This window comes from Nyctibius grandis, chromosome 24 (assembly GCF_013368605.1).
Source record: "Nyctibius grandis isolate bNycGra1 chromosome 24, bNycGra1.pri, whole genome shotgun sequence".
NCBI lineage: Eukaryota > Metazoa > Chordata > Aves > Nyctibiiformes > Nyctibiidae > Nyctibius > Nyctibius grandis.
The window spans coordinates 5,862,049-5,886,834 of NC_090681.1; the positions used below are offsets into that span (position 1 = coordinate 5,862,049).

A 24,786-nucleotide genomic window follows, 5' to 3' on the forward strand; every position below is an offset into this window, starting at 1 on the left:
TCGAAGAGGGTCCCAAATGAAAATCTCGAGGCTCAGAGGGTTTCCCAGAAGCAATGCCAGCAGGTGGGATGCCCATCACTAGATTCAGGGGGGTTTCTTGGTCTCCATCAGGCCCCTCTGTTGGGCTGATGCATTTGAGATGTATTCAGCTGCTAAGCCTGCGATGTTGCAGGACAGGAGGGTCCTGGTAAACAAAAGGGACAAAGTAGGAGCTCAGGCCCAGAAGGTTCTGCAGGTGCTTGCAATGGACCTCCTGAAAATCATCCCCTTCATTTCAGCTGGGTTTGAATCCCGGCTCCTGTGACCCTGAACATCCTGTCCCCATCCGTAATTAAAGGCCAAGCAATCGCCCATTGCGAGTCCTCCTGTGCCACTGGTTATTACAGAAGAGCTTAGTAGAAAACTAATTCCCTGACTCAAAAGCATCCTTAGACAAGGGAGGAGGGAGATGCTTCAATCTCAGGACTTTTGTGTTTGTCCTTCCCAAGACTGGCTTTGTGCCTGTCCTCTTTCTTGTCTGGGGGCTGGAAACCCCGAGAGAGGCAGCACAGCTGAGAAAATATACTGCTGGCAGTGAAGGGGGGTGGCTTCATTCCTGGCCTCCTTGCCTGGCCTCCTCGGCAGCCCGGGAAGGGCAGGGGACCCCCCACACCTCCCAGCAGCACCCTGAGATCTTGGAGCAGTTCCCCAAAGCACCCAAAACACAAGGCTGTGATGTGCTCCCTGCAGCTGGTGGCCGAGGGGAAGGGCTGTGGGTGCCCTAAAAGGCCCATCCAGGAGCGGGGCAACCCCCAGGGCTCCAGAGGTAGTACAAGCCCATGGGCCAGGGGTTTGTCAAACCCAAAATCATCACCCCAAAAACGCACCGTACGCCATGCCTGCGTTTGCCCTCACTGGACGATGCTCCGGAGCAAAGGTGCTTGATGGGTTTAGCTGGTTTTCCAAATACAGACTCGATTATTAATTACTATTCATCACTGTAATGTAGGTTTATCCATGAATAGCGTCGCTGGGGCTCAGCAGGAACCCTTCTGGCTGCGCCCACAGCTAAGCTGGTATTGTCCCAGATACAGTCACATGAGATCATTTGTTTTCCCCCCAGACCCCGGGGCGGGAGCGCATCCCTGGCAAGCTGTGCTTGGCCCTGCTGGCCACTGGTCTGGTGCCGCCCCCAGCTCTATAATCCCCCCATGGCGGGCAGAAAATGATACCCTGACCCCTAATGAACCAGGCACGGGAAGGAGGGGAAAGATGTCCCCTCATGTCTCGGGGATGCTGAGTGATCATAGAATCGTTTTGGTTGGGAAGGACCTTTAAGATCATCGAGTCCAACCATTAACCCAGCACTGCCAAGGCCACCACTAACCCATGGCCCTCAGCACCGCATCTACGTGGCTTTTAAATCCCTCCAGGGATGGGGACTCCACCACTGCCCTGGGCAGCCTGTTCCAAGGCTTGACAACCCTTTCGGTGAAGAAATTGTTCCTGATCTCCAATCTAAACCTCCCCTGGTGCAACTTGAGGCTGTTTCCTCTCGTCCTATCACTTGTTACCTGGGAGAACAGACTGACCCCCCCCTCGCTATACCCTTCTTTCAGGCAGTTGTAGAGAGCGACAAGGTCTCCCCTCAGCCTCCTTTTCTTCAGACTAAACCCCCCCAGGTCCCTCAGCTGCTCCTCATCACACTTGTGCTCCATATGGAGGATGAAGGAGATGGTGCAGGAGAAGGAAGCAGAGAGGGAGGCAGAGCAGAAAAAAGGTGGTTAATTAGGCGTACACGGGCACGGATGCTCCCAGCCCTTCTGTTGCAGCCACACGTCCCTGGGCTCTGGCAGCATCCTTCATCTCCCATTCCTCATCTTCCCCGTGTGCAGGGCGATGTAAAACCGGTGTGTCCTTTGGTGCACGGGGGACTGTCACGGCTCTGTCACTTGTGACACCGCTGCCTGCCTCGCTGGGTCCTGGTCTGGCCCAGGGCAGCCCTCGCTGCTGACGAGCCACCTCCCAAGAAGGGGACAGCGGGGGGGGGGGGTGATGCTGTGGGGGTGGGGACCCCTCTCCCTCCTGGCAGCCGGGGCCCTGCTTGGCCATCCAGGAGCAGGCAGGGATGGAGCCCGGCCACCGTCTGTGCACACCGGTGTCACACCGGTGTCACACCGGCACTGCCATCTGGTGGCATCATCAAAAGGGACGAGGGGACAGTGCGGGGAGGGACCGGCTGGTCCCTCTGGGGTCCGGGGGGCTGGTGGGATTTCTGCTCCCCGCATGCCAGCGGGCTCACGTTCCTGCAAGGCACAAAGGGGACAGCAGGACCCAGGGGACAAACACCCCTCGGGCCGATTTGCCCTTCCTGGGAGGACAGGGACTGAAGGACACTCCTGCTGCGGGTGTCACCGGGCTCCGATATCCAGCCGGGAAGGGATGGAGCAGCCAGAGCCCCCACCTCCCACCCGGGGGGCTGTGCCTGGAGCCAGCACCCCGTGTCCCCGAGGCCGCTGCCAGACCCGTGCACGCACCCAGCCAGGCTGGGCAAGGTCCCCAGCACATACCCCAGCTGCAACCTGAGATCAGCTGAGCTCAGCGAGCGATTCATGGGCACTGACCTCTCCTGTGGCAGGACTGCAACCAGCTTTGGGACCCCACGGAGCCCTCAAAAACCTTTTTTTTTTTAATTTGTACCAACTGCTGATCAGAGGCCAAATCCTGGAGCTTTACCTCTGGCCAAGCAGCGTGACACCCTCCTCCTCCTCAAGGACACAGGGGGCACGTTGGCTCCCCATCTGCCCCAGCCCTGTGCCCCCTGACGCCCGCCTGCTGCCACATACTCAGGTACTTTCCCCACCGTCTAAATTTAGGGTCTGGAAGTGGGCTAGAACATCCCAGTCTATCTCAGCCCCTGAGTTATGCATACCAGCAGCAGAGCAGCACTCACCAGTCTGGGTGGACGTGCCAGACTCTGACTGGGCAGGCAGGGCAGGCAAACCCACCACCTGCCCAGCCCTGGCCCCTACCCTCTGCTCTGTGCCAGCAGATGGCCCTTGGCCCCCCCACACCTGGGGGGCGTCTGGCCCTGCAGCGGGAGTGGTTTCAGGCTGGTAGGTGTGCTGGAGCTGGTGGGTCTGCTAGTGCCGGAAGGTGTGATGTCAGAGCCACCAAGAAGGGCTGCTATAGGCGACAGATGGAAGACTAGGGAAAATATGGGTCCATTACTCCATGAGATGGGAGATCTGGTGCCGCAGGATGTGGGAAAGGCTGAGGAACTGAATGCCTTCGTAGAACTACAGAACCATTGAATGGTTCGGGTTGGAAGGGACCTTAAAGTTCATCTAGTTCCAACCCCCCTGCCATGGGAAGGGACACCTTCCACTAGACCAGGTTGCTCCAAGCACCGTTGAACCTGGCCTTGAACAAGGCCACCTTTGCCTCTTTATTTGCAAGACCAATCTTCAGGAATCCCAGGTCCCAGAGAAAGGCTGGAGCAAGGAAGACATACCCTTGGTGGAAGAGGATCAGGCCAGGGGATACTTAAGCAAACTGGACATACGTAAGTCCGTGGGCCCTGCTGGGGTCCACCCATGAGTGCTGGGGGAGGTGGCCGATGTCACTGTGACATCAAGGAGGGAGGGGAGTGCTCCGCTCCTTCCCCCGCCCCAGGGGCCGCCCCGGGGGAGGCGCGGCGGGAGCGACGCGCCCCGAGCTGGGGGGAGCCCCGGGGCCGGCCCTGGCGGAGCCAGCGCGGCGGAGGGGAGCGGGGAGGCGGCGGCAGCCGCGGCCGGACCATGGGGGCCTGTCTGGGTGTCTGCTCCGTGCTCAGCTGCGTGAGTGCCCGCCCGGCCGGGGCACCGGGGGGGAGCGGGGGGGCACCGGGAGGGGAACAGGGGGGCACCGGGGGGGCACGGGGCGGGGGGAGCGGGGGGGGAGCGGGGCTGCGGCGGGCACGGCCCCGGGGGAAGGGGAGACGCTGCTGCTGCGGGTCCGGAGGAGGGTTCCGGGGAGGTGTGAGGGACCCCCCGGGGATGTGCCCCGGTACACCCGGGGGGGGTTCCAAGGGAAGCGTGGAGGGTGCGCCGTGCTGCACCCGGGGGGGTACAGGGGACCCCCGGGGGGCTGCACCCCTCTGTGCCCGGGGGGATGCAGGGGACACCCGGAGCAGGGCATCCCCCTGCACCCGGGGGTGGCCAGGGGACACCCAGAGGGTCTGTGGGGCTCGTGAATGTCATGGTCGAGGGGAACGTGGAGTGTGAGGGTGCCTGGGGTGCTGCACCCCAGTGCACTTGGGGGGTGTGGGGAGCTGGAGGAGTGAAGCCCTGCTGCACCCGGGGGAGTGGGAAGGTCCTGGGCCCCCTGTGCTGATACGCTGTGGGGTCCCGTCCTGATGTACCCATGCGGTGCTGAGGGGCTGGGGGTCCTGCCTGGTTCTCAGTGCCGAGCCCCAAAGCAGCAGGCTGGGGATGGAGTAAGAGGAGCCAGGATGGGGGGTGCAGGTCGGTGGGTGGGGGGGTCTCTGTGTGGGGTGCCATGGCCCAGGGCAGGCACAGGGTGTGTGATTCAGGGTGTTGTGCCCGGTGACGCAGGCAGCTGCCCATGCCGGTGTGGCCTTTCTTGGCATTGCCTCACCTGCGGGCACGGGGCCAAGGCAGGGCTGCGAAACCAACCCGGGAGCTGCCGGCCTGGAAACCTGGAAACGGGGCCGGTTTCACAACGTGACCTCAAAGTTTTGGAGGTTTAACGAACCGGAGCTTTTGAAACGTAAGATCGGACGGAGGATGGTCTGCAAGACCTCTGTCTTTAACACACATCCAATACTTTTCCTTATGGGCAGGTATCAGGAAAAACCAGGAGTTACTGTGGAGCAGGGAAGGTTTCTGGCCTAATTTTGGACTTTTTCCCCCCAAAAATACTCTGTCTCAGGCTATGGTAACGGGGTAGATTTGCCATATAGGTTTAGTTCTCCTATTTGTTCCAGTGGAGCTGGTTGACTAAATGGGTGTTTTAGCTCAATTCTGAACTGAAAAAACACAACAGGGAAAAAAATGCACCCTCAAAACCAAACAAACCCCCCAATCTTTGTCTTTTTTTAAATTGTTAATAAGAAAATCTGAACTAGCTCCTTCTGGTCAGCCTGCGTCATTTGACTCAAAGCAGCGTCAGATTGCCGAGCTGTATCTTCAGCACTGTCCCATCAAACCTCCACAAGCCGTTCCCGAGTGAAACTTTGCACCATGCAAGAAAAATTCCCCTTTCTCTGCCTCTGTGCCAGCCTCTGCCCACTGCTGCCAGGAGCAGTGCGGTCGTCTCGAGCCGCCTTCCTTGGGGGACAGGGTTGGTGTTTGCCAGCAGAAGCTTGCCCAAGCCAAAGGAAACCCCGGGGGCACAATGCAGCCCTCTGACATGGTTTGGGCACCTTGTGGGGACTCTCATCAACCTCATTGTAGCAATACAAAGCCACCTGCCAGACGTGAGAGCCACCAGCCTCCCAAGCCTGTGCCTGACCCTGTGAGTTTGGTACTGATTAACCTGCTGGGACAATAATTTAACAGGAGATAAAGACCAGTTGCTCGGCATTACTTTTGGTTGACTCAGTCTCTGCCTTCCTGGGTTTGCTGGGATGAAGGCAGCTTGCACAAGGTGTGTTGTTGGGTTGGTGTTGTTAGACTGGTGTAGTTGGGCTGGTGGTGTTGAGTTGGTGTGGTTGGGCTGGTGGTGTTAGGCTGGTGTATTTGAGCTGGTGTATTGGTATTAACAATTGGTGTATTAATTAATTAATTAATTATTGGTGTATTAACAATTCGGGTTGGTGATGTTGATTTGGTGCAGTTGGGCTGGTGTAGTTGAGCTGGTGTAGTTGGGTTGGTGATGTTGATTTGGTGTAGATGGGTTGGTGTAGTTGGACTGGTGGTGTTGGGGTGGTGGTATTGGATTGGTGTTGGGTTGGTGTAGTTGAATTGGTGTAGTTGGACTGGTGGTGTTGGGTTGGTGTAGTTGCGTTCGTGTTGTTGCGTTTCCCTGTGTTGGACTGGGTGGACAGTGCTTGTCCAGCTCTGGCTGCGCTCTCCCAGTCACCCGGCAGGGGAGGCACAGCCCTTACGTGCGAGTCATGCTGGAGGTGAGCTGGATTTAATGAGGAAGTCGATAGCGAAACTGGAGAGATTAATCTTTCATCTGCAGCGGCTGAAAACCGATGCTTCCTCATTAATCCACCACTCTCATGCTGCAGCCACTTCCCTTGGTTGGCTTTTTCCATCCTGCCATTTGGCTGTTGGCCACGTTCATGCTTACAGGCGTCTTTGAAAGTCTTTGAAAGGAGGTGTACCAGTGGGAGGGCTTTCCTTGCTCTTAATCCATTTGGTTTTTAAAGAAAAAGATTGAATTCAAGAGGTGCCCGGGCAGCAGGTCAGATTAGCACATGGCACAAGGGATCTGCTTCCTTTACAAAGGTGCTTAGAGGGGGATACCCAAGAAAGGCATCAGGAGCCATGAAAAAAGGCTCCTGGTGACATGGGACTCTCGCATTACAGCTACACAAAGGTCAGTGGGACAGGGCTGCCGTACCCCGTTACCTCGGCAGTTGCTTTCCCGTGGTTGCAAGAGGCCGTAAAACCTGAAATAAACCCACGGAGCTTGGCCCTGTGAGAGTCATCCTTGAAAACGAACCTCTGGCAGGCTCCAGGGATGCTGCAGGCTCCCAAAACCTCGTATTAGGAACTACCTCATCCACCTGCAGCATTCCCAGAGGTCAACCACAGGGTTTGGAGGCTGCACATGGAGCAAGGGTTTCCCTTCAGCCCAGCTCCATCATGGCCCTACGGACACGCTGTCACCCCCCTCCACCTGCACCGACCCCGGGGAAAAGGTGATACTCAGGACTGGGCCTCCTGCAAGTCTTCGGTGATGCTTGGACGTGGGCTTGAACCCCCAAATCCAACAACCTCCTAAACAGCAACAAACCTCACGATTTTTCAGGCCAGTTGCAGTGGTTTTGAGGGTGGTGTTTTTTGTTCCAGTTGGCACTGAAAGGAGAGGAGCTGGAGGTATTGATGTGCTTAAAGTTAAGGGTGGACTAAGGTGCTTTGTGAAGTCAGGTCGAATAATGAGGTAATTATGCATTAAAAGGGATTTTTGTTGTTGTTCTCTATTTTTTTTTATCTGAAGGGGAAATACAGTAGCGCTGGCACATTTTAAATGCATTCTTGTGCAAGTGGTGCGTTTAATGAGCCTGAAAGGAAGCAATCTCTGATTGAAGGCCATTTCTTCCTGCTTTCAAGTTGAAAACATGAAGTGATGTCCCTTGAGCAGCTCCTGGAGAGGTGGGATGAGGGTCCCTGTGGGATGTGGGGGCTCTTTCACCCGCCCCGGCTCCCGTGGGTACCGTCAGCTCGACACAGGCTCTGGTGGGGCTGGGACATGGGGCTGGGATGTGGGTAAAGAGGAATAAATGAGGAAGGAGGTGATTTTTCTCAAATAATGATGTGCTGATGTTTAAAAATGAAATTCAAAGCCACCTCTCGTGATTTGGGGGCATCAAAGCAATCGCTCATGAGTATCCGTGAGCATCCGTGATGAGGGAGCTGCGGGATCGATGTCCTGCTCACACAGCAGCTCAACATCTGGTTTTCTTTTCTGCCACGTCCATTTTTTATGCTAATTTTAGCAATGAGAAATGTGTATTTGAGTTGATACTGCGCGATATTTAATGAATATTGATTGCTGGGCATAATTAGGAAGTACATAGCCATAAGAAACACACAACACATGCGCATCCCTTAATAGCGGGAGAGAGCTGAACCCTTCTCCTGCTTGCAAGTGCATCTGGCTGGCTGATGTGTCTCAAGTGCAGGAGAGGAAGAGCTGTTCAAAGGGAAGAAATGAAGCATCGAAAGCAAAATAAATCATAGAATCAATCACAGAATCACAGAATCAATCAGGTTGGAAGAGACCTCTGGGCTCATCGAGTCCAACCATTGCCCTGACACCACCATGTCAACTAGACCATGGCACTAAGTGCCATGTCCAGGCTTTTCTTAAACACCTCCAGAGACGGTGACTCCACCACCTCCCTGGGCAGCCCGTTCCAATGTCTAATGACCCTTGCTGAGAAGAAAAAAGAAGAAAAAAATCAATGAAGTTAGCTTGTAAATAGAGGGAAAGTAGTTTGCTGAGGCCCAGAGATGGTCACAGGAATTCCTGGGAAGAAGCTGGCTCTGATACAGGAGTTAAAAATGCCCGATGCTGTAAATTTTGAAATAGGTGGATTTGGGAATGTGTTTTAGCTAAAGAAAAATATGTGGAAAGCGAAGCAGTAGTATTTTAAATAAACTCCAAGTATTTAATTCCCGTTGCTCTCTAGGCAATACCTGTAGCTGGAAGCTTGCCAGCGTCTGCTTGGGGATTTCTCGTTGCTCCCTGGCCCAGTGCGTGGGCTGGGGGAGGCTGTGGGCTTGTGATGGCTTCATTGAGGCATTAAAAAAAAAAGGAAAAAGCCTGAAGTTTCCCTGTTTTAGAGGACTTGTGGTGTATTTTGGTGTTGCATCGCTTGGGCTGTCCTGAGAGCCCCGCTGTTCCCACTCACCACATGGGGAGTGGGGCAGAGTTGGGAATTTAGTTTTAATTTAGGTTTTGGGTCTTTTGGGGTTTTATTTAGCACTTTAGCCCATCTGTTCGTTTACACGGGGTCAACGCTGGCTCCTGGTTCAGCAGCCAGGAGATGCTTTGCCTTGATGTGAGATGTTTGTTTGACTTCTCCAATGAACCCCGATAATTCCCGAGAGTGCAGCATCTTCAATGCAAACCCAAGAGACATCTCATTCCCCCATTTTTTCCCCCAAATATTTAACATGGGACCTTCTGCTTGCATAACATAGTGGATTAGTGACCCAGCAGTGACACGCCATCCGCAAAAGCTTCTTCCATTCTCTTGCCTGAAAATGCCCTATTTATTCTCCAACTTCACCCTCTTTTGGGAAAATAGGGGTTTTGGGATGTGGCAGTGAGCAGGGAAATCCTGGGGCTGCTGTGGGTGATGAAGAGGCTGAAAATCTTCCCCATCCGGATCAGGGATGCCACAGTCAGGGCTGACTATGGCCGTATCCTTCTTTCCTGCCCCGTCATGGGCTTTAAAACCTGTTATGCAAAACCCCTGCAGATGTTCTTCTTCTAAGGCAAATGATTGAGGCACTCCCAAACCTTGTAGGTATTAAATAGGTGGGTAAATATCCAAATTGTTGGACAAGCTGGTGAGAACAGTGTATACCGGAGCAGCAGAACTCAACTCAACTCAACTCAACTCAGCCCAGCCCAGCCCAGTCCAGCCCAACTGTGGGATGCAAACAGCATCTCCCTAACGCTCCTCTAGCAATGGCTTGCAGGAGCCAGGGAAGTCTAAGAATATAGTTTAATAAAAAATTGCTTTTTCTCCCTGCAAGCCTTTTTCTGCGCAATCCTTGTGCAGGAACCCCCCACCAATGTTTTGCTAGGCAGTAAGGTTGGGTTTTGTTAAGCCAGGGTTTCCCTGGTTCCCTGCTCTGCACCCAGCTCTCGCACAGCAATGGGAGCCCCTGGAGTGAGGGTGCACCCAGCAGCACCACCGATGCTGGTTTTGGGAAGCCAGGACGCACTGCGAATGCCCAGAGATGCTGTGCCTCAGTTTCCCCACCTGTAAAGTGGCCTTTGGGGAGGGGGAGGGATGGCAGAAGAAGCTAGTTTCCCCGTGATGCTGATATCAGTGTTTTCCCCATCCTGTGTTAGATTGAAAAGGCAGCGTTAAATTATTTTGCAAACTCTTTGTTTTTGTACACAAAGGGCAGTGCTGCAGGGCAGGGCTTTGTTTTGACCGGAGCCTTTTGTTGCATCCGGTTGCTGGGTTGCAAAAATAGATGAGGGTGTCTCCAGGACTCTTGGTTATCGTTTTCCAAGTTGGTTGGTTATTGCAGTGAACCTGTTCCCGTGGCTCTTTTAGTTTTCAGCAACTTTTTGCGGGGATTTGGGGCCATTTCCATGAGGACTCGTGGGCTGTGGGTTGTGATGCTGGTTGGCGAGGAGCTCTAAGCAAAGTCCCAGGTGGATTCCCAGGCAGATCTTATGGTTCAACCTCAGCACATGTTTTGGGGCCAGTTTTGACCCCTTGGACACGGGGATGCTCTCGTTGCAGGTGTCCTGTCTCTGCGGCTCCGCGCCATGCCTACTCTGCGGCTGCTGCCCCTCGGCTAAGAACTCCACCGTCTCCCGCCTCCTCTTCACCTTCTTCCTCTTCCTCGGCACCCTCGTGTCCATCATTATGATAATCCCTGGCGTGGAGAAGGAGCTGCACAAGGTAAATAACTCCCGGAGGTTGCTGGGCTTCATTGCCATGGGGAAGAGGTTTAGTTTGTGGTGGGTCTGTGAGACTGAATCATAAAGTGAATTTTTGGGGTGTGATGATGCTTCTGTTCCCTTTTTTCTGAGCATCTCCCTGGGAGAGGGTGTTATTAACCCTGGTTTTGCACAGAGGGGAAGATGCAGTGTGATAATTTCATGCATTGTCTAGTTTCCCCAGCTATGTCTCAGGAAAGTTTCTGACATCTCATTCTTGGGGTTCAACCTGGCCAATTGCCTTGCAAGTCATGGAATCACAGAATCACAGAATCAATCAGGCTGGAAGAGACCTCTGGGATCATCGAGTCCAACCATTGCCCTGACACCACCCTGTCAACTAGACCATGGCACTAAGTGCCACGTCCAGTCTTTTCTTAAACACCTCCAGAGATGGTGACTCCACCACCTCCCTGGGCAGCCCCTTCCAATGTCTAATGACCCTTTCTGAGAAGAAATTCTTCCTAATGTCCAACCTGAACCTCCCCTGGCGAAGCTTGAGGCTGTGTCCTCTTGTCCTGTCGCTATGGAGGTGGGACTTCCGATGCAGGGAGATGAGATCTGCCAGCTGAGCTAGTGCGAAGGCTGGGCTCAGCTTTTTGGGAAATGCTGGTTTCATCTCAGCTTTCTGCAGAGCTGCAGGGTGGCTTTAGCTGTGTCACCGCACCGCTGTCCCCAAGCAGGCCAACCACTTGTTTGATGGGTGTCATTGGAGCAGTCGTGGGCTGGCCCATCTTTGGTGGCACCAGGGCTCTTGGTGGGTGCGGGATGCTGGGGTGATGCTCACCCTCCCATTGCCTTTGCAGCTCCCCGGCTTCTGCGAAGGCAGTGGGTCGGTGCTGGGGGTCCAGACCCACGTTGACTGTGGCAGCTTCCTGGGCCACAAAGCCGTGTACCGCATGGGCTTCGCCATGGCCGCCTTCTTCTTCCTCTTCGCTGCGATCATGGTCTGCGTGCGCAGCAGCAAGGACCCGCGAGCCGCCGTGCAGAATGGGTGAGCGTTGGTCCCGGGGGATGGATGCTGGTGTGGGGGCAGACCCCCCCTTCCCTGCTGGGTTCCCGCTTGCAGACCGTGTCTCCTCTCTCCTCCCGCAGCTTCTGGTTCTTCAAGTTCCTGGTGCTGGTGGGGATCACGGTGGGGGCCTTCTACATCCCCGACGGTGCCTTCACCTCAGGTGAGGAGCTGCCCCCCTTTGCCAAATTCCCATTATCCCTGCTTTTAACTGGTTTTTCTTCTCCCTTCAAGTCTGGTTTTACTTTGGTGTGGTCGGCTCTTTCCTCTTCATCCTCATCCAGCTCGTCCTCCTCATCGACTTCGCCCACTCCTGGAGCCAGCTGTGGCTGCGCAACGCGGGCGAGGGCAGCTCCAAGGGCTGGTACGCAGGTTGGTACGGCTGGGGGTGGGTGACACTGAGCTGGTGGGGCCTCGGGGCTCTGCTCCAGCCTCTTTCCTTTTTGTTTTCTCCTCCAGCCCTTTGCATAGTCACCTTCATCTTCTACGCCACCTCCATTGCGGCCATAGTGCTGCTCTACGTCTACTACACCAAGCCCGAGGGCTGCACGGAGGGCAAGGTCCTCATCAGCATCAACCTCATCCTCTGCCTCATCATCTCTGCCATGTCTATCTTGCCCAAGATCCAGGTGAGTCACTGGGAGGCTGGTTGCTGTGTCACCGCAGGGTACAGGACTAGCCCTGAGCGCCCACCATTGTGTTTGCAGGATGCTCAACCACACTCGGGGCTGCTGCAGGCATCCCTCATCACCCTCTACACCATCTATGTCACCTGGTCTGCCCTGGCCAACGTACCAAGTAAGTAGGATGAGGCCTCAGGTTCAAGAAGGGGGTGCACAGGGCAGGACCACACACTGGGGTGGGTGCTTTGCCCCCCTGGGTCTCTTGGGGCTGAGGAAACGTGCTGAACCCCCTGCCTGTCACCCCCCAGCCCAGACCTGTAACCCCACGCTGCTGGTGAGGAACAGCACCAGCTCGGCGATGGGCACCCAGCCGCTGACAACCTGGTGGGACGCCCCAAGCATCGTGGGGCTGATAATCTTCATCCTCTGCACCCTCTTCATCAGGTGAGGACTTGGCTTGTGACCCTGGGGACTGAACCGTCCCTCTGCCTGCCCGGAGCAGAGAGGCATCAGGAGGCTTTTAGGGAAAGGCGATGCTGGAGGGGAGGTCACAGCTTGGTCCAGGGTTTTTGTCACCAAGTGCATCTTGCAAAGCCATCCCGGTCCTCAGGGGCACAGGCAGGCTGCCCTGAGGGGTTCATAGAACCATCGAATGGTTTGAGTTGCTCATCTAGTTCCAACCCCCTGCCATGGGCAGGGACACCTTCCACCAGACCAGGTTGCTCCAAGCCCCATCCAACCTGGCCTTGAACACTGCCAGGGAGGGGGAAACCACAGCGGCTCTGGGCAACCTGGGCCAGGGTCTCACCACCCTCACAGCAAAGAATTTCTTCCTCATATCTCATCTCAATCTCCCCTCTTTCAGTTTAAAACCGTTCCCCCTCGTCCTATCACTCCATGCCCTTGTAAAAAGCCCCTCTCAGCTTTCCTGTAGCCCCTTCAGGTACTGGAAGGTGCTAGAAGGTCTCCCCGGAGCCTTCTCTTCTGCAGGCTGAACAGCCCCATCTCTCTCAGCCTGTCTCCAGAGCAGAGGGGCTCCAGCCCTCTGAGCATCTCCGTGGCCTTCTCTGGACTCGCTCCAACAGCTCCGTGTCCTTCCTATGTTGGTGCCCCCAGAGCTGGATGCAGCACTGCAGGGGGGTCTCACGAGAGCGGAGCAGAGGGGCAGAATCCCCTCCCTCACCCTGCTGGCCACGCTGCTGGGGATGCAGCCCAGGACACGGTTGGCTTTCTGGGCTGCCAGCGCACGTTGCCGGCTCATGGTGAGCTTCTTGTCACCCATCACCCCCAAGTCCTTCTCCTCAGGGCTGCTCTCAGTCCATTCTCCCCCCAGCCTGTATTTGTGCTTGGGATTGCCCCGACCGATGTGCAGGACCTTGCACTTGGCCTTGTTGAACTTCATGTGGTTCGCACAGGCCCAGCTCTCCAGCCTGTCCAGGTCCCTCTGGATGGCGCGTTGTGGGTGCAGCTTTTAGGGTTTCCACAAGCTGCATCCCCCAAACTGCCCGGCCTGTCCTGGGGACAGCCCCGCAGAGCATCCTGCTGCTGGTGGGCATGGGGGGGCTGAACTGGGGCTGGGGGGCAGCCGAGGAGGCCGCGGGCAGCCAGCCCTGAGCCTGCCGTCCCTCTGCCCGCAGCGTCCGCTCCTCAGACCACCCGCAGGTCAACAAGCTGATGCTGACGGAGGAAAGCGGGGCCGGGGCGGGCGGTGAGACGGCGGCTGTGGAGAGCGGGCCGCACCGAGCCTACGACAACGAGCAGGACGGTGTGTCCTACAACTACACCTTCTTCCACCTCTGCCTCCTCCTAGCTGCTCTCTACATCATGATGACCCTCACGAACTGGTACAGGTAGGCAGAGCTCCCACGGGGACCGGGGACTGTTCCCCTTCCTCTGCGTCCCTTTCTCCTGGCGTCCTCCTTGCTGTTGAGCTGTTTGCTGAGGTGCGGCTGTGTGCGAGCCCACTTAATGTGCGCTCTAATTAGTGTTAATTATCGTTAGGTAGCATAGGGCTGCCTAGGGCAGGTTGTGCCCCAGCTCAGGACCCCCCTTGGGACATGGGGGGAGCAGGGACCCAGCCCTTGGGGTGCGGGGAGCTGCAGCGGTGGGGTCACATCCCCTGGGAGAGCTGCGGGGAGCTGCGTGGGTGTGGGGGGCTGCGTGGGTGTGGGCATGGGGCTGCTCCGCTCTCTCCCCCGTGCTCGGTGCCCGCAGCCTCCGTCTGTCCCCAGCGCGGTCGCTGCGCCGTGCTTGGGGCGGGCAGGGGGATGCCACCCAGGCAGGGGGATGCCACCCCACGGGCGCAGTGACAGGTGCCCACGCTCGTTTGCCGTTCCAGGCCGGACGAGAGCTCGCAGGTGCTGAGGAGCCCCTGGACCGCCGTGTGGGTGAAGATCTGCTCCAGCTGGGCCGGGCTCCTGCTCTACCTCTGGACCTTGGTGGCTCCACTGGTGCTGCCAGACCGGGACTTCAGCTGAGGCGGCCCTGGGTTCCCTGCTGTGGGGTCAGAGCCACCACGGCCTCGTCCCTCGAGGCCGGGGACAGCCCCAGCTCTGCCTTAGCCTCAGGTTTTTTGCACGTAGGAGCAGCTACGCTGGGTTGTGCCTTCTTGCAGGTCTTCTGTTTTAATCTGAAAGGGATGAAGTGCCAAGCAGGGAAGATCAGCAAGGGCTGAGAAAGACTTGACGATGTTTTTTAAGCTCTTGTCACCTCTGTGATGGTCTAGTGCCTTTGGCAGTGCCTCCATACCCTCTTCTTCTAGCGGAGACCACCGCCTTGCCTCGGGAGGGGTTGGTTCTTACCAGCTGCTGTCGCCTCGCTTGGTCCCCCGGAACTTCAGTGCCTTTTGGGGGGGGCTCAGGGGACTGGCCGTGTATTGGGACCTGGGCACTGGCCTCCCCAAACAGCCTGAAGGAAAATGAATCTCAAGGATTTGGCAGTGTTGGGTTAAGAGTTGGACTCGATGATCTTAAAGGTCCTTTCCAACCAAAACGATTCTGTGATTCTATGATGCGTGGCTGGAGGCAGACGTCCTGCTGCATCCCCCCAGCCTTGGCGGTGGCTCCAGCTCCCTGAGGGCTTTCCTGCCCCGCTGTCCCCACAGGAGGACGGGGCCCTGTCCTCGCTGGAGCACGGGTCAGGCTTCCCGCAGGCTGCGCCTTACCTCATTAATAAAGTCTCATTTGGAATAAACCTGGCAGCTTTGTCCTTTTGGGATCTGCCTTGACGTGTGTGCTGGGGGCGTGGGAGGTGGAGGAAGGGGGATGATTTAAACAGCCTTAACGCCGGGGTGAGGGCCCAGCTGGCTGCCCTGTGCGCACAAGCAGGGGTGGCATCGCTTTGGGACACGGTGGCTTGGAGCCCTGGACCCTGCTGCCGGCCTTTGGCACCCCGAGAGCCGCTGCTGGAGGAGGGCAGAGTGCTTGTGGGACGGGCGGTTGTGGTAAGTGAAGTGGGGTGCACGCAGTATCGGGGTGCACACTGTATCGGGGTGCACACTGTATCGGGGTGCACACTGTATTGGGGTGCCCACCATGCCCAGGGGCACACGGGGATGGGGTGAGCACCGCGGTGGGTACACACCACGCTGGGATGGGGTGCATTGCACGCTGGGGTGTCTCCCATGCAGGGGTGCACCCTGGGGGGGGGGTTGGGGGGTGCCCCCCAGGTGGGTACACGCTCTGGCAGGAGGTCCCTGCCCTGCAGCAGCCGCAGGAGGCGAGAGGTGCCCGTCGCCCGCCCCAGCCGGGGCTCCCCGGGAAAGGGGCTCCCGGCTCCGCCCATCACCGTGGCCGGGGCTCCGGGCGGGAGGAGGGGGCTGGGGAGGGGCGCTGGGGCCCGGATCCCGCCTGCGGCAGCGAGGGGCGGGCAGGGCCGGGCTCGGCCACCAGGGGGCGCTGGCAGCGCGCGCTGCGGCACCCGCACCCATCACCCCGCATCCCGCACCCGCACCCCGCACCCATCACCCCGCATCCCGCACCCCGCACCCCGCATCCCGCACCCGCACCCCTCACCCTGCACCGTGCCCTACACTCTGCACCCCGCACCCCGCACCCTGTATCCCTCACCCTGCGCCCTGAACCCCTCATCCTGAGCACCCCGCACCGTGCACCCTGTATCCCTCACCCTGCACCCTGCCTCCTGTGCTCTGCATCATGCATCCCACACTCTGCGTCCTGCACCTTATGCCGTGGCCTGCATCCTGCTCTCTTCACCCTGCGCTTTCCAACCTCCATTGTGCACCCTGTACCCTGCACCCTGCCTCATGCACCTTGCACCCTTCATCCTGCACCCTGTGTCCTGCACGCTGCATCCCACATCCTTCCTTCTGCATCTTGCAGGTAACCTACGCTGGGGTGTGCAGCCAGTGCGGGCGCAACCTTGCCTGGGGTGTGTGCGCAGTGCTGGGATGTGTGGCCAGGGCACAAATCAGGGGGCAGATGCATTCCCAGTAACATGACTGCAGATGTCCCCTTTTTGCCACCCTCTCCCCGGTCATGCAGGTAGGGGGGCTGGAGGACCCTCCACTGAAGAGCAGCAACGCACCAGGGAGCTGACGGGCACCTGGCTAACTCGTACGTCCCCATATGCACCTCTGGCAAGTGACATTTGCCAATGCAACGTGGTCCCGCCCCCAGCCTGCAGGGACACGGTCAAACCTTCCCCATGATGAGCTTTGCCTTTTGCATTTCCCATCTTTCAGGAGAGCAGAAAAACACGGCACCTGCTGCAGCCGGCAGGTCCCTCCTTGGGCTGTAGCTGCTGGCGGCTTCTCAAGGATGGTCCAACCAGAGCAAGTCACTGGGAGATAAACCCAAGGCACTGGCTGCACGAAATGTGCCCTTGGCTACCAAATGCCATCCCCAGGCAGGGAGCCTCTGCGAGAATGAGGATGGCTCCGCAGAGCCGGCAGCGCCCACTCGGGTTCCAGCAGTGACATAGCAGCAGCCAGAGGTGACACAGTGACAAGGAGTCCCACTCAGCACAAGTCTCCAACTGAGCCAGCAGCAAGTCTCCACCTACCACCAAAATGCCTCGTCCCTGGGATTTCACAGAATCACAGAATCAATCAGGTTGGAAGAGCCCTCTGGGATCATTGAGTCCTACCATGGCCCTGACACCACCATGTCAACTAGACCATGGCACTAAGTGCCTTGTCCAGTCTTTTCTTAAACTCCTCCAGAGATGGTGACTCCACCACCTCCCTGGCAGCCCCTTCCCATGGCTAATGACCCTTGCTGAGAAGAAATGCTTCTTTCTGTTGGCTCTCCAGCTCTACTTGAACAGCTCCGATGTGACGCTGCTGGGATAACCCAACGGCGAGTGGCAACGAGCTCATTCCCAGAGCATGACTTGGGAAGGGCTGGATTGCACGAGGGTCCACTACAAGATTTATTTTCGCATCACACCTCCCATTCATTATTTATTTAAATAAGAATAATCTTCGCTTGCTCTTTTCTTTAGGAGACGGTTCAAACTGCTATCAAATACACCCCTACGTAACGGCTATTGCACTCCCAAAATGACTAGGGAAACTGAGGCAGGGCAAGTCGGGGTGACTCTGGCTGTGCTGCTATGGTTGCCAAGCCACGCCGCCTCCAGCACCCTTTGGTTTTGGGTTTCAGCGGAGAACTTCCCCGCCACAGTGGGTTATTGCCTGTGTGTGATGTGACTGTCCCATTCAACCGTATTTCTCTATCCACGTTCATCTGGCTGCAGAGCATCCCAAGCAGGAGTTCAAGCCACGAGGAAGCCTGGCTGCTATTGCAAGCCCTGGCTTGTGTTTTAATCACTGAATCACAGAGTCACAGAATGTTAGGGATTGGAAGGGACCTCGAAAGATCATCTAGTCCAATCCCCCTGCCGGAGCAGGATTGCCTAGATCATATCACACAGGAACGTGTCCAGGCGGGTTTTGAATGTCTCCAGAGAAGGAGACTCCACAACCTCTCTGGGCAGCCTGTGCCAGTGTTCGGTCACCCTCACAGTAAAGAAGTTTTTCCTCATATTTATGTGGAACCTCCTGTGTTCCAGCTTGCACCCATTGCCCCTTGTCCTGTCAAGGGATGTCACTGAGAAGAGCCTGGCTCCATCCTCATGACACTTGCTCTTTACATATTTATAAACATTAATGAGGTCACCCCTCAGTCTCCTCTTCTCCAAGCTAAAGAGACCCAGCTCTCTCAGCCTCTCCTCATAAGGGAGATGTTCCACTCCCTTGATCATCTTCGTGGCTCTGCGCTGGACTCTCTCTAGCAGTTCCCTGTCCTTCTTGAACTGAGGGGCCCAGAACTGGACACAATATTCCAGATGCGGCCTCACCAGGGCAGAGTAGAGGGGGAGGAGAACCTCTCTCGACCTGCTAACCACACCCCTTCTAATACACCCCAGGATGCCATTGGCCTTCTTGGCCACAAGGGCACACTGCTGGCTCATGGTCATCCTGCTGTCCACTAGGACCACCAGGTCCCTTTCCCCTACGCTGGTCTCCAACAGCTCTGCCCCCAACTTGTACTGGTACATGGGGTTGTTCTTGCCCAGATGCAGGACTCTACACTTGCCCTTGTTATATTTCATTAAATTTCTCCCCGCCCAACTCTCCAGCCTGTCCAGGTCTCTCTGAATGGCTGTGCAGCCTTCGGGTGCGTCAGCCACTCCTCCCAGTTTGGTGTCATCAGCGAACTTGCTGACAGTGCACTCTATTCCCTCATCCAAGTCATTAATGAATATATTGAATAGAACTGGTCCCAGTACCGACCCTTGAGGGACTCCGCTAGACACAGGCCTCCAACTGGACTCTGTCCCATTGACCACCACTCTCTGGCTTCTTTCCTTCAGCCAAATGCAAATAAATTAAAAAAAAAAGATGGATTGATGGCAAAAAAACCCCAGGCCTAAGCATGACGTGAGTGAGGCTCGCGGGCAGGGATGCCAGGATCACTCTGGGCCCTTGCAATCCCCTCCGGGTCTTTGTCATGGGAACGGAGAGTTGTGGCTGTTCTGCATTTGTTTGTTAGCAAGTGAGATCCATTTCTGAGTCCAAATATCCTGTTGTCTGCGGGCAGGGAGGACGGGAAGCTGGGCATCACTGCTGAGCTCACCTGAGCCCGTGGGAGAGGCTGTCGGGAGCATCCCGTGGAGGCTGTCACCTTCCAGCTCAGCGTGACAACCCGAGGCCCATGCTGTCTGACAGCCCCGAATTAGACCTGGGATTCCCTGGCCGTGGCTTTTCTTCACTGAATATGAGCCAGCAGTGTGCCCAGGTGGCCAAGAAGGCCACCAGCATCCTGGCTTGTATCAGCACTGGTGTGGCCAGCAGGACTAGGGCAGGGATCGTCCCCCTGTACTCGGCACTGGTGAGGCCGCACCTCGAATCCTGGGTACAGTTTTGGGCCCCTCACGACAAAAAAGACCTTGAGGTGCTGGAGTGAGTCCAGAGAAGGGCAACGGGGCTGGTGAAGGGTCTGGAGCACAAGTGTGATGAGGAGCGGCTGAGGGAACTGGGGGTGTTTAGTCTGGAGAAAAGGAGGCTGAGGGGAGACCTTCTCACTCTCTACAACTACCTGAAAGGAGGGTGTAGTGAGGTGGGGGTCGGTCTCTTCTCCCAGGTAACAAGTGATAGGATGAGAGGAAATGGCCTCTTGCACCAGGGGAGGTTTAGATTGGAGATCAGGGACAATTTCTTCACTGAAAGGGTTATCAAGCATTGGAACAGGCTGCCCAGGGCAGTGGTGGAGTCACCATCCCTGGAGGGATTTAAAAGCCATGTAGATGTGGTGCTGAGGGCCATGGGTTAGTGGTGGCCTTGGCAGTGCTGGGTTAATGGTTGGACTTGATGATCTTAAAGGTCCTTCCCAACCCAAACAATTCTGTGATTTTATGATTCTATGATTCACGGCGCTGACGGAAAAAGGATGCCCCAAGGAGATCTTGCGTACATGGGCGGTTCACAACTGGCATAGAGCTAACGAGGGTCGAAAAACTTCATTTTTGTGGTGATTGTCACTTCCAAAGGGAGATGTCCCCATGCCATGCATATGCCCTGCAGCAGCAGCTGTACTTTTGGGAGGCTGGCTGGGTGTTTAACAAATACACGGCAGGGTCTGGTTGCTCCAGCTCTGCTAGTGATGATGAGCTACAGGCTCCTAAGCGTGCCCAGCTCAGACAGCATCTTCAGCCTCTACATCCTGGGGGCTTCACTAAACGGGCTGTTCATGGGCACGGGCCAGCCCGTGGCACTCACAGCCGCCTTGTTTGGGAAGTGAAGTGGCCCTTTTCATTCTGATTTTCTGGGTGAATAATTCACCAGCAAACATCTGCCACCCTTCACTTGGCAGAAAGCACGGCCCTGGGTTGGGTCCCCTCCCTGCCTGTCCCTCCCCATTATGGACCTGAGTCACAGCCCCAGCCTGGACAGCAGGATCACACCGTGCATGTGCTGGGAAACCCACACGCTGGCACTGGCACTATCTACTGACGTGGCTTTAATTGCCCTGATTTGCTCTCCCTGGTGGGGGGGGGAGCACCTCAGAGTGGTGGATACGGGGGAAATAAGGGTAATGGAGGAAATTGGGGAACCTGGGAAAAGTCACCCAGCAGTCTGCTTTAAAGAAGATAACTCTGATCACTGCGTTGCCAAATGACACTGAATTTAAACCCGGGGTGGGGACAGCACCTTCCTGGAGCTGCTCGGGTCATCAAGGGGTTTAGGACTGTGCAGAGGGGGGACCCTCCCCAGGCAACACCCAGGTGCAGGGTGATGGGGGCAGCCGAAGTCCCAAATCGCCAAACTTCTCCCCTGCCCACCCCGGTCCCCGAGTGATGCCCACGCTGCCAGGGGCTCCGCAGCATCGCTATATTCTCTTTACTACATAGTCTCCCTTGTTTTTTTATTTTATTCATGGCATTAACACATCGGGCAGCAGCCGGCCTGGCTTTCGCTCAAAAGAGGAGGGGAAAGCGTTTCCATAATTCATTTAAATGAGGCACCCGGGGAAATCCAAATTGGACTTCCAGCATCTTTACAGTGCCACGCAGAGCCCCACGATCTGCATCTGGAGCCATTAATGCCTCCCAGACGGACCACAGAGCATGTATAATTAACTGGAGAGCAAAGCCATCGCCCAGCCTCCAAAGATAACGCTCCGAGGCAGAGGCAGCATCGCCCAACGCTGTCCCCCCACCCCGGGGCACGGATTTATTTTGATGGATCTTTTCTCTTTCCCAAGATGTTCAACCAACCTTCCTTGGGGTAGGAAGATGCTGGGGGATCGGTGGGGTTAAAGCAGCAGGAGGACTAAGCTGAGTTGGGCTGTGAAATCACGGCAGCTTGGCTGCGCTTGTGGGCAAGCATCATCTGCAGGGACCCCTTGGCACGTGTTTGAGCCTAGCAGAGCCCTGTGGCAATGGGCAGGCGTCAGGGCTGAGCCCTGCCCTGGGGAAGGGGTGAGAGGGACCCTTTGGAGGGGAGAAAACCCACTACAGTGGGGAGTAAACGGCCCAGCACCAGTTAGCCCCAAATATCCCTGTTTTGATTTGCAGATGTGTGGACCAAACACCTCCTGGTCCGATGGATGGGGAGGTTTGCTGCTGGGTGAGACAGCAGGGGTGCTCCTGAGGACCTGGCCCCACGCTCAGCCCCGTCCTTGCCCTCGCAGTATCACTCCCTGTGGTTTCCACCCGGTGAAACGGGGCTGATATCGCTCCCTTGGGTGCTCTCCAGCTGCAGCGCTCGAGGCAGAGCCCGCTCTGACCCAGGCTGGCTGCCAGCCGTGCTCCGGGGTGACAGTTTGTGGGTTTCTGAGAAGGTGGCCCTGGTCTTGGACAGGGACACAGGGGCACCTCAACCCACTCAAACACTTTATTTCTCAAACCCCAGAGAGATTCCTCTGCCTCCCTGCTGGTTTCTGGAGCTGCTTTCTCTACCTTCAGCATTGCCTTGAAGATCAAAGGAGGGACGCGAAGGAGGATGGGGAGTAAAAAAAAAAAATAAAATAAAAAAATCAAGCTTGAACCTTGCTGCTAGAGAAACATCTGTATCTATAAATATCCAGCAGCTCCCTGAGGCAGCGGAGCAGCCTCACCCCAGCTAACCTCCTTCCAACACATGCTCCTGTAACACTCACAAGTTGCTGCAGCTTTACAGGCATTTTTCAGGGATAAAAAAAAAAAACCCCACAACTGGTCTTAAAAAAAAAAAAGAAAACCACTGAGTGTTGTCTTCTTGTTTGCAGCTCGGTCACAGGGAGGATGAGCCACGGCCCAGGGGGATGTGACCGGCTCTCTGGGATGCAGCGGGGCTGTCCCGCTGGTCCTCGCTGGGACACGATGTCCCACTGCCGGTCCCCACCGGGACATGATGTCCCACTGCTGGTCCCCACCCTGCTGTCAGCCCGTTCAGTGACCTCCATCCCGCCAGCCTGGCTCACATATGCTCAGAGAAACCCGTATCAAGTGCAGACTCACTTCTTCATCACACACAAACTCTCCTGCAGCTGTGGTGGCCCTGGGGCAAGGACTTGCTTACCCAGATGGGAAACTACTGAGCTCCTGGATGGATCCATCCCTTCCCTGATTCTCTGCAGGAGCCCGGCACCAGCCCTGGGGCAGGCATGGTGCCAGGAGGGGACACAGACCCCCATGGGCTGGAGCTGGTCCATGGACATGCCAGTGCTGGAGGACTTTCTCAGTGGGGTTTGATCTGCAAGTGCTGACCATCACCACTCCAGGTTGCTCCCACCGGGAAGGTGTCCCTCATTGTCCAGCCAGGAACAGGAGGGGTTGTCAGAGGCCACCACCGCTGCCACCTGCATTCCCACACTCTGTACATCTCACACCATACAACGCTTAGCAGCTCCCAGGGGTCTGAGCCCTTTCTAGATGTGTACATGATCTCCTGGTGCCCAAGAGCCGTGGCTGCTGGTGCAAGAAAGGGAACGGGGCAGGGACCTTTCCCTGGCATGGGAACTGCTGAAGCCTCAGCTGCAGAGAGGTCCCTGCAAGCTCTTGCTGGTGCTGTGGTAGGTGGTGGGTTTGCACTGGTGAGGAACATGCCACATTGAGGTTTTCCAGATCCCAAACTAGAATTAACACTGGGTCCAGAGACATGGAGCTGGTTCTGAACACCACCAAACCCTTGTTCAGACCACATGGAGTCAGCAAGGGGGGAGAGGAGGTTGCTTGGACTCTGCAGCCCTCCCCGCTGCCCATGCAGCTGGTGGAGGGAGTGGGGTACATATGGGGCACCCCAGAGCTCCTGCGGGCAACAGCCACAGGGTCATTCCACATTGTTCAGTCCCCCATAAAGTAAAACCTGTCCTTTGTCCCTCCTTAACAGTAGGAGCCTGCATACACATCCACTTCAGGAGGCTATAGGGTGTCTCCTTTCCCATGTCCAGCAAAACTACCCTCTTCCAGCTAAATCCTGTGGTCCCACTACCTGTCCTGAGCTGCCCAGCTCTCTGTGATGCTTCGTGGGGTGGCCCTGCCAGGCTGCTCTCAGGAGGCCATTTCTCCAAGCCACACAGCAATGCTGTTGTGCTTTTCTCCTAGCATCATCCATGTTATCTGTTCTTGGATTGGGGCCATAAGACCCCCCAGCATCCCCTCAAGCTTTGGTCTGAGCGCAGCATCATTTGGCTCCAGAAAGGGGGGGCTGAGCCCCCCAGCTCAGAAGAACCCAGGGAGCCAAGCAAGGAGAGGAAACATTTGCTCAGACAGACACTTGCACCTTTGGCTCTTTCAGCTGGGTCCCATTTCCACTATTTTTCTGTCTCCCCTCCTCGGCAAATGCCGGCGAGGTGACACGTCACGTCCCAGCTTTGCAAGGACTCCGCTCGCTCCAGGTCCTGGAGAAACCCCATCCCAGAGAGCATCCTCCCGCCTGTCACGTAGGGCTGCCACAGATGTCCCCGCGGGAGGAGCTGGGGACCCTCGGAGCTGGCGCGATGAAGGCAGCGGTGTGGGAAGCACAGGCTGCCCTTACGTCACCCTCCTCCGCGGGGTCTTCTCAAGAGCACTGGGGCAGTTTTGTTTTGGTTTTGCCTTTTTTTTTTCCTTTCTTTTTTTTTCCCCATCTCCCTGTAACAACCAGGACTTTTCATAAGGCGCCTCCCTCCCCCTGTTTTCCTCTCTGACTCATGCCCTTCTGCCCTCGCAGCCGGGGATGTGCAGCTCCCCACGTCCCACAGCAGTGCCCTCCCTCCGCAGTGGTGACACCCACAAGGCAGCCCAGGAGGGGCAATCCTGGGGTGAGGGACAAAGAGGGACTTAATACAACAAAGTGAACATTTTCTTCCCTTTTGTACTAGTTCTAGCAGTGAATTTCAATAAAAAACTTGCTCCTCTTAATGTTCATAAGCAGAAATCCCCCCACCCCAGTGGCAGAGGGGGCTTTCGTGGCTTTTCTTCTCAGAAAGGGTTATTAGACATTGGGATGCGCTGCCCAGGGAGGTGGTGGAGTCACCATCTCTGGAGGTGTTTAAGAAAAGACTGGACATGGCACTTAGTGCCCTGGTCTAGTTGACATGGTGGTGTCAGGGCAACGGTTGGACTCGATGATCCCAGAGGGCTCTTCCAACCTGAGTGATTCTGTGATTCTGTGAGTGTTGATGCAGCTGGGAGATGCAGCAGCATGAGGACAGGCTGGCCAGAGTCTGGCCACCGACACAGCCTGCTGCTCCAAACTGGGGTATTATCCTGTGCCATCCCCGTTAGAGTCCCACTGATGGCTGGGCAGGGCGTGGGGTGGGTTACCTGCGGCAGAGAGAGCCAGGCCAAAGCTGGGGTTATAAACTGGTATTTGTG

At 56.4% G+C, this 24,786-nt stretch overlaps 1 protein-coding gene across 3 annotated transcripts; it reads left to right on the forward strand.

Annotated features, from left to right (window-relative positions):
- Positions 1–2,991: 2,991 nt before the first annotated feature.
- Positions 2,992–15,174, forward strand: SERINC2 (serine incorporator 2). Of its 3 annotated transcripts, none has more exons than XM_068417720.1 (10): positions 2,992–3,544; positions 10,148–10,309; positions 11,154–11,341; positions 11,443–11,522; positions 11,594–11,731; positions 11,819–11,988; positions 12,067–12,157; positions 12,291–12,426; positions 13,620–13,832; positions 14,321–15,174. In XM_068417720.1, the coding sequence occupies exons 2-10, from the start codon at positions 10,274–10,276 to the stop codon at positions 14,457–14,459; spliced, it is 1,191 nt and encodes a 396-aa protein (XP_068273821.1). In that variant the 5' UTR covers positions 2,992–3,544; positions 10,148–10,273; the 3' UTR covers positions 14,460–15,174. The 3 variants fall into 3 exon arrangements, with proteins under 3 accessions (XP_068273821.1, XP_068273820.1, XP_068273819.1); XM_068417719.1 differs by lacking the exons at positions 2,992–3,544; positions 14,321–15,174 and adding exons at positions 3,631–3,818; positions 12,973–13,244 and having other exon boundaries at positions 13,620–13,745; XM_068417718.1 differs by lacking the exon at positions 2,992–3,544 and adding an exon at positions 3,645–3,818.
- The last annotated feature ends 9,612 nt before the right edge of the window (positions 15,175–24,786 follow it).